Source organism: Lathyrus oleraceus, chromosome 6 (assembly GCF_024323335.1).
Source record: "Lathyrus oleraceus cultivar Zhongwan6 chromosome 6, CAAS_Psat_ZW6_1.0, whole genome shotgun sequence".
In the NCBI taxonomy this organism is placed as follows: domain Eukaryota; kingdom Viridiplantae; phylum Streptophyta; class Magnoliopsida; order Fabales; family Fabaceae; genus Lathyrus; species Lathyrus oleraceus.
The window spans coordinates 308,058,790-308,068,029 of NC_066584.1; the positions used below are offsets into that span (position 1 = coordinate 308,058,790).

At 34.7% G+C, this 9,240-nt stretch overlaps 1 protein-coding gene across 2 annotated transcripts; it reads right to left on the reverse strand.

The window, feature by feature from the left end:
- Window positions 1-1,280: 1,280 nt before the first annotated feature.
- LOC127091774 (polyadenylate-binding protein 1) lies at window positions 1,281-6,378 on the reverse strand. Of its 2 annotated transcripts, none has more exons than XM_051030475.1 (6): window positions 6,045-6,378; window positions 5,864-5,966; window positions 5,669-5,739; window positions 2,314-2,505; window positions 2,109-2,227; window positions 1,281-1,728 (listed from the first exon to the last, which is right to left on the reverse strand). In XM_051030475.1, the coding sequence occupies exons 1-6, from the start codon at window positions 6,165-6,167 to the stop codon at window positions 1,683-1,685; spliced, it is 654 nt and encodes a 217-aa protein (XP_050886432.1). In that variant the 5' UTR covers window positions 6,168-6,378; the 3' UTR covers window positions 1,281-1,682. The 2 variants fall into 2 exon arrangements, with proteins under 2 accessions (XP_050886432.1, XP_050886433.1); XM_051030476.1 differs by having other exon boundaries at window positions 1,281-1,725; window positions 6,045-6,299.
- Window positions 6,379-9,240: the final 2,862 nt, after the last annotated feature.

Consider the following 9,240-nt stretch of genomic DNA (forward strand, 5'->3'; position numbering starts at 1 on the left):
GCAAATAAAAGACAAATTAAAAGTTCATGACATGTCCTCTCTTGCATATAAATTACCTTCATTTTAAGGAGAAACCATTAAGATAATCAATGTATATTGACTAGATCTACTAGTAGAGCTAAGTCTCAAGCCCTAACTAATTGTGTTGAGTCAACACAGTTAGGTCTCCTATATATACTCAACTCTAATTGAGTTTTTAACCAACTTTATCATAACGAATCTGAATTCATAACAAAGTTGGGTCTACTATATATACTCAATTCTAATTGAGTTTGTAACCAACTTTATCCTAACGAATCTGAATTCATAACAAACTTTAGTTTTCTCTCTTCTCTACATTTATCGTTTTCTAATATCTCTATCTTGCCTTTGTGTATTTCAATGAAAATCTCTCACCTCAGTTTAGGATCTCCTAGGACATATTTCTTATCAATCTAAAAACTAAACTCAATACTCTCTTGCAATATTAATTTATGTTATATTTTCATTCTTCCGTTATTCTTAATTGTTTCTTATTAGAACTAACAGAATATGTATATCCGAAAAATTCACTTTCTTATTTGAACTAACAGAACATATTCCAGATAATTCACTTTCTTATTTGAACTAACAGAACATATTCCAGATATGTATATCCGAAAAATTCACTGAACATTGAACTAAGGGGATTACCAAGATACGTCTCCAAATTAACCTTTTATGCACGCACCTTTTATACACATAACCTCCAAATTAACCTTTTATACACATCGAGATCGAGATGTATCTCCAAACTATTTTTCATCTAAAATATACATAAATCTCCGATTGTGAAAAGAGGTGAGATTGTGGAAAAAATTATTCCCCTAATTTAAAATGTCGATACATATTTAAGTAGACCAAAAAGCATTCGCTCCTCTCATTAAAACAAGGATTCTTCTCACATTCAGAAAATATTTTCAGGTTTCATTTTTTAAAACCCATGTTCATTTTAAATGTTAACGTAGAGTTGACATTTACAGAAAAAATTAAAATGCTAAATCTAATTTAATAAATTGTAAAAGAAGTTGAAAAAATATTCCGAGGAATGACTTTTCTACTGTACGTGTGTGGACGCTGAAGAATGACTTTTCTACTGTATCCACAAGAGAACACATCACTCCTAAGCACTGACTAAATACTAATAAGCCCACAAATATCAAGAAAACATAATCAACTTTTTGACCGATATTCCGAAATATTAACTAAGCCACACAATAAACCTAATTCAAAGTAACTTTAAAAATGATTCCAGCAGCACATATCCAATTCAAACACAATTCATATCAACTTTTTTGAAAACAAAAAGACAACAAAACCAACATCGAACTGAATGGTTTATAGTTCAAACTAATAAACTTAGTAATTGAGAATTTCCCTGCATATTTGCCTCGACTATGCATAAGTAAACCTCAAATACCAAGGACTCTAAGAACAAGGACTCTAAGAACACTAAGTTTCAAAACAGAGTGACCAACCTACTTTGTCGATATCATACATGTACATCCTTAAAAGTCAAGGACATTTAACTTCCCCTGTGTAAAAAGAAGCTCCATGTTCTTGTTCAATCAACTAAACATTATTACACAATGGAAAATTTAATAGTGATCTGTCCTTTATCTTTATCATAAAGATGTAACCACCTATTAAATTGAGAATAAGAGCTAGTATGGCCTGTATCGCGTCGGTCTTCTATATCTCGGAACCCTTCTACATGAAAAATCATTTATTTAGTAATTAAACATAAAGCATGGGCTGTGAAGAAATTAAAACATCTATGAAATCAATGTAGTAATAATTAAACAATGTCTGGATTATGAAGAAAATAAATAAAATTTTATCATATAAGAAAAAGAATGACAAATAGGACGAACCAAAACCCTACTGTTGATTCAGTAAGTCAAAACCTACAAGCATTACGTTTCATTTGGCGTGTGTGCATGCGATGTGATGTGAAGCACCATTTAAATAGAGTAAACATATTAACTTTTTCCAAGACATTAAAGTTTCCGTAGTGGGTGGCAGAGACAAAGGCAAGAATTAATCCTAGGTAAATATTTTATTTTATTCAGCTTCGAATGATAGCTTACCCGTAACCATATGGTGGAAAGAATGGTGAAGGCATGAAAGGCCTCCTAGCACGGAAACCAGCAGGTCTTCTTCCAAAGTACTGCTTCAATCCAGGAACATTTGTTCGTTTTGCAGACACCTGAAGGAAAACCCATAATTCAAGTAAAACCAAATGGAAACATGGAGTGATTAATTGAATTTACACGTATAATCAGATAAAAATACCTTTAGCTGTCGGCCATGCAATTCAGTTTCATTTAAAATGAGAGCATTCTGAACAGCATCGATCTCAACAAATTCTACATAAGCAAATCCTTTTGGTTGACCAAATTTGTCTGTCAATATTGTCACTCTGTTGACCGTACCACAGGACTGAAAATGCTGTTGGACTTCTTCAGGCGTACATGCGTAGTCAACCTGAATCATAATTTGGAAAGCATTTTGATGAATTACAAAACTTGGTAGAAGTTTTTAAGATGAATTACAAAACTTGGTAGAAGTTTTTAAGATGAATTACACATAAAAAGACTAAAAAATGCATTAGACATGTGACTGTGAGGCACCAGAATCAGTCTTGAGCAGGTAATCAAATACTTTTGTGGTCTTTAATGGTTGCAAGAGACAAGAGGACCAAGACAACAACAACCAAAACTTTCTCCCACAAGGTGGACTCCGCTACATGAATACAGCGACACCGTATGCATGTAGCACCAGACCCCAAAACTGCTATAGCAGAGAGCGGGATAGCCGCTATTGCAGAATAAAAAATACTAGTAGTATACAAACTAAACATAAATGCCAACAAGATACATAAATTATCCTTCATAAATTATATTTGACTTTGATCATTTGTCACCATACAATAAAGATATATTAAAATTCTATAGTTTATCTATAGTCTTAACCATAAAGACCCTTCAGCATGTCAAAAAAAACAGATCCCTTAAGAAAAATTAAAATTAAAAAAAGTAGAGAAATTGGGTCTGCTTGGCCCAGTTAGAAAACCCTAATTATACTGACTCTGAATATTAAGAGGAAGAGAGTGCAGTAGACATCACCGTCGCACAAACAATTCTGAGTTTTCCTCCAACCCGCCCCTGGTCCCTCGATTAAAAAGGTTAGGTTTTTTCTGCGAAAATATCTGAAAAATACGGCTACGAGTTGACTCCCAATTTCACTGTGATTTTCACAATCATGGAATGATACTGCCACTTCCAATCCTAACTACATTGCCACAAAGAGGGAGCTTTAAAGATTGCAAGGTTTGTGGGATTTCAATTGAAAACCAAAGAACACAGAATACAGCGGGATTGCACCACAATTGGCAGCCGCAACTTCAACAATGTTCTTCTACTGTGTCACTATCGACTACATAGTTCAGACTCGCTCCAAACTAAACCAACCAGTTGCTCGTGCAACACACATTAAATGCCCTCTTTTATCAAGACAAAAAACAGCAAACTTGAACACTCAATTAACTACTTTCCAAACCAGACCACACAACCTCTTTCCCGTCGACTACATAGCCTAGACTCACTCCAAACTAAACCGGCTGGTTACACATGCAACACATTAAATGCCCTTTTATCAAGACAAAAGAACAACAAAAATGAAGGGTCGAATAACTACTTTCCAAACAAGACCACACAAACTCTTCCCATCACAATTCTCACCCATTCCACACAAATGAAAATGCGAGCTGGATTGAGCCACAATTTGGGGCAGCAAAAGCCGCTACTTCTGAAAGCAGATAGCAGAAGGAAAGCATCACACAACACCCTTCTCCACTACGCTATTTCCCTATTGTGTCTCTATCAACAATATAGTCTAGACTCACTCTAAACTAAACCAACAAGGTTACACATGTGACACACGCATTAAATGCCATCATTAATCAATACAAAAAACAACAAAATTGAAGGGTCGAATAACTACTTTCCAAACCAGACCACAACTCCTTCCCATCTCAACCATTGCACACAAACCAGACCACAACTCCTTCCCATCTCAACCATTGCACACACTCCCTCTCTGCTACGCTTTTCCGCTATTGCAGTGCTGATAACAACAACATAGCCTAGACTCGCTCCAAAACAAAACCAATCGGTTACAAGTGCAACACACATTAAATGCCCTTTTTTATCGAGACAAAACAACAAAGTTGAAGGCCAGTATAACTACTTTCAAAACCAGATCACACAATCTCCTTCTCATCTCAACCATTCCACACAATCACAGAGAAGAGGGCTGGTTTGTACCGCGATTTGCGGCCACAAAAGCCATTACTTAAAGCAGGAGGAAAGTGTCACAGAACTTCCCTTCTCTGCTATATACTACTCTGATATTGCATCACTATCGATAACATAGTCTAAACTCCCTCTAAACTAAACCAACTGGTTACATGTGCGCATTAAATGCCCTTTTTTATCAGGACTTAAAAACAACAAAATTGAAGGCTCCAATAACTACTTCCTAAACCAGATCACACAACCTATTTCCCATCTCAACCATTCCACACAAACACAGAGGAGAGCTTGCAGGATTGCACCGCGATTTGCCCCCGCAAAAGCAGCAAGAAAGCGTCACAGAACACCCCCTTCTCCACTACTTTATTCCACTATTGTGTCGCTACCGACAACATAGCCTAGACTCGCAGTAAACTAAACCAACTGGTCACATGTGCGACACACATTAGATGCCCTCTTTTATCAAGACAAAAAAACAACAAAATTGAAGGTTTGAATAACACCCCTTCTCAGCTACGTATTCGGTGATGGCGTCGCTATTGACAACATAGCCTAGACTCGCAGTAAACTAAACCAACTGGTCACACGTGCGACACACATTAGATGCCCTCTTTTATCAAGACAAAAAAACAACAAAATTGAAGGTTTGAATAACACCCCTTCTCAGCTACGTATTCGGTGATGGCGTCGCTATTGACAACATAGCCTAGACTCGCAGTACACTAAACCAACTGGTCACATGTGCGACATACATTAGATGCCCTCTTTTATCAAGACAAAAAAACAACAAAATTGAAGGTTTGAATAACACCCCTTCTCAGCTACGTATTCGGTGATGGCGTCGCTATTGACAACATAGCCTAGACTCATAGTAAACTAAACCGACTGGTTACACGTGCGACACACATTAAATTCCATCTTTAATCAAGACAAAAAAGCAACAAAACTGAAGGCTCGAATAAATACTGAATCAACATTTACTATTATACGAAATGGAAATATTATTATTGTATAGGCAATCACGCACAGTGCAGCTGACGTTCCCCCAAAAAAACCAAATCAACATTTGTTATTTCTACTTACATTCCAATAATCCAAATATTAAACTCATACCAACAGGAATGATAACAAAAAAGCTTAACCTAAAAACGAAATTGTAAGCAACAGAGACGGACCAATATATTCAGAAACCACCAAAAGGATTGCAGAATGACAGAGTAGCAACAATCATATAGCTCACTGAAATTACAGACAACAAAACACCTAAACCATTCTACTTGTGCACTATGCTCATATCATACTTGAGATATAAAACAGAGTAAGAAAATACTCACATTACCAACATAGATCGATCGAGCATCCACTTCCTCCTTTTCAGCTTGAGATGCAGAAGACCCAGCAGGATCTTAAAAATCAAAAATCAAAAAAAAAAAAAACTTTCAAAAACAATAATTTAACCAAATGATAAACAGATCTGAACCAATCAACGAATATAAATTCGCATATGAAAAGCATAATAAGAATGAAACCTTGAACAGCGCCCATTTCTTTCTCGACCTTAGCTTGCATTTCGCGAAGGGCGCTAGCTTCTTCCTCGATCTCTTTCAGCCTCTTCTTCATATCCTCCAATTCCTGAAAAATCCATTCATGTTAAAAGATGAGAAAGATAAATTAACAATGAAGCAAATTAACCCTAAACCTAACCCTAACCTTTGTGGTGTGATTGGGGGGAAGTTCTTCATCTCCTTGTTGTTCAGCTTCCATGTCTGCTTCCATCTCAACCTCTTCATCAGGAATGTCTGCACCGTACACTTCGTGCTCTTCTTGTTCCATCGCTACTCTATCTTCTTCCTTCTCTTTCTCACTCTTTCTCTCTCTGTACCAAATGGATTTTGTCGACTATGATTCAAACACCCTTTTATATTCGTGTTTTAATCTATCTTTTTTTACAGAACCCTAATTTCACACTATTTCATATAGTTATAATGTCACAAATATATGATTGATACAGAAAAAAAAAAATATGATTGATACAAGATATAATAAAAAATAATATTTAAAAATATGATATAATATAGACAAATATTAGATAGTATACTTGGTATTGATAAAAATATTAATTATCGGTATTTTACTGTTTTATGTATTTAATACATAATTAATAACAATATGATCTATTTATCTTTCAATGTATTCCACATATATTTTATGGTGTCCTTGTTAAGACATCAAGTAAGTGGTGTTGCATGCATGTGATTAGATTAAAAATGTTTAGAAGACACATTAATCTTTTCACAACTATTTTTCAATCTAATAACCCCTTTAGGAAAGTCATATCATCGAAATGGAGTAAGAAATTAAAAAAAAAATTATCAATTTTATCTTCATTATAACAATGACATCTAATTTATTAGTGTCCATGTAATATTTATAATAATGATAAAAATTTGAGTTTGTTGCATATCTGTTATTCTAAATTTTTTAGAGTTTTGTCCAATTATAAAAAAAAATAGTTGAGGGTTAAATTAAATTTCCCTCAATTTAACTAATCCACGAGGGGTCTTTAGAATCATTTTTTATTTTTTTTATTGGTCATCAATTCTAGTGTAAGTGTTTGCACATTAGTTGTCATGTTGATTCGGCTTCTCCATGTTTAGAGATGTGGTTGACCTAGTTTATGTGGCTGTAGTGGTTGAAGTGGTCAATTAAACTTGTTTTCTCTTGTAGTAATTGTTTCATTGTTAGTGGATCCTTGTATAATGAACACATGTTCTTCCTTAGTATACTTTAGAATTTTGTTGTTATTGGCGCATTGCTTGGAGTTTTTGTCATCGTTGCTCCCTTTAATGTCTTGTTTATTATTGTCATTTATTTTATTTATTAACTTGTGGTTGATATCCAATGTGTTAATCTTTCCGCATGTCTCATTCAATTGATTATGTGATTATTTATCTTGAGTTATGTTGTATTTTACTCCATTTATTCTTTTTCCTTTAATCCATTTATTCTCTTGTTGAAAGTCCCCCATTAATTTCTCCAGAATAATGTGTTAACTATTTTCTCCATAGTTCTCCTTAATGTCGTCAATATTTTTTAAATTTTGAAATTTGGTTCCCATGTTTGTATAGGTAAGTGACACTGGTACTTTTCTAATCCAATTTATAACCAGTGAAATCGTAATCAGAGTATTCAACTAAAGCACAATATGTTCCTCTCGAATACTATAAACGCATAAGTTATGTGCTAATCAGATATCTAATAATGTGTTTAACAGCAAATAGATGTGATTCTTTAGGGTTTTCTTAAAAACGAGCATAAAGACAGACAACAACAGATGATATCAGGACAAGATGAAGTAAGGTAAAAATGAGATTTGTTCCTACCTCGTGTTAGCCTAGAAATTCTAGCTGGAAGAAACTCAACAAAGAGTGATAATGGCTATGTTAAAAATGTTAAGTATCAAGAGCTTCAACCAAATGCTTTGACGTATTAAGATGGTTCGACTAACCTATCAGTTAAGTCGAAGCAAAGGCTGGTTTAGAGGAGTCTCGGGAATAGATCCACAAGATTATGATTATTTTCTCTTCCAAACATGTTTAGAATCTTGAAAAGGGTTTCACAAATCAAAACTTTAACCAGTGTCGAAGTCGACACGCCTACCAGGTGTTAGGGACTTAGGATATTCTGAGGTCCAAATACTATGTGATATGAAGATGTCTCGGTATTATGGGTGTTGATCAAAGACTCTCGACAAAAAGTTGTTATTAACGCAGTTATCAGCATGGTGGTTGATTTTCAGCAATTTGTTTCTTGAAGATGTGTGGAATCAAATTAGAGTTATGAAGCTCACATAGTGGGATACATGTCAGATCATTAGGATTTATCCATTATCGACAGTTATTATTATATTAGTATATAAGTCAATCTCAGCGTATGAGATGAGGGTCGCAACTTTTCACTAATTTTCTATACAACTAAAGTTCCAAGTCACATAGAGAGGCAGATTGTGAGAAATGTGAGTCTGCATCCATTATTTAAACTTTATGTAAATCTTTTGTATTTGAAGTATTTACTTTAATGTCATTTATCCTATTTACTATTTTTTATCTTTATCCAAAGTATATTATTTGCGTCCAGTTTATCATTACTCAAGCATTTAAATTCAATCACACACACTTTTCTTTGCAACCTTTTGCCCAAATTGTCCTTGAGATTTTTTGAGTTAATCTCTTAAGTGAACTAAACTCACGATTGTTTACTAAATTCACAAGTAAACAAGTTGGCACACCCAGTTGGACTCTTTTGTGCAAGATTTATAAAACTTTTGTAGAAAAGTGGTGTGTTTTTTATATAGTTCATTCATGTGTTTTATATGAAATGTCTTCATTTGTTGTTTGTTTATGTGTCCGGGGAGTAGTAAGAAACTTATAGAAATGACTCGTCCAACTAAGAACCCAATTCCCCCTTAATATAGAAGAACAATAAATATATTTGACATCTGGCAATACATGTACTTCAACCAATATTGGAGAAAACCCTGTGGTTATAAGCCAGATAACAATGCCGACTTTTTCACCATAAATGGTGATATCCTTATTACAAGTAACGAGTGTGCCCATCACCCATAGGGATACACAAAGTGTGGTAGGAGGCCAAAGGTCTCTTTTCCCCTTGAATTTTACATTACCCCCGGGTGGTAGGGAACAACCTTATGGCATGGTAACTGCGATGATGGCAAGCATGCACCATAGTGCATCTACGTATGCAGATAATACAATGTTTATTGCATCCCCTATTAACCATTACTTAGCATCAGGGTCTGCTGTGGACAACCTTGGTCGAATGGCATAACCATTATGAGGGTTAGGACATATTCCTATATGTATGCCATATTTAACCAATAATT

Coding starts and splice junctions, on each gene's coding strand:
- LOC127091774 (XM_051030475.1), bottom strand. CDS start 6,167: ATGGAACAAGAAGAGCACGAAGTGTACGGTGCAGACATTCCTGATGAA. Junction 5,967..6,044: donor CCCCCAATCACACCACAAAG/GTTAGGGTTAGG, acceptor TGGATTTTTCAG/GAATTGGAGGATATGAAGAA. Junction 1,729..2,108: donor TTTCCACCATATGGTTACGG/GTAAGCTATCAT, acceptor TTTTTCATGTAG/AAGGGTTCCGAGATATAGAA.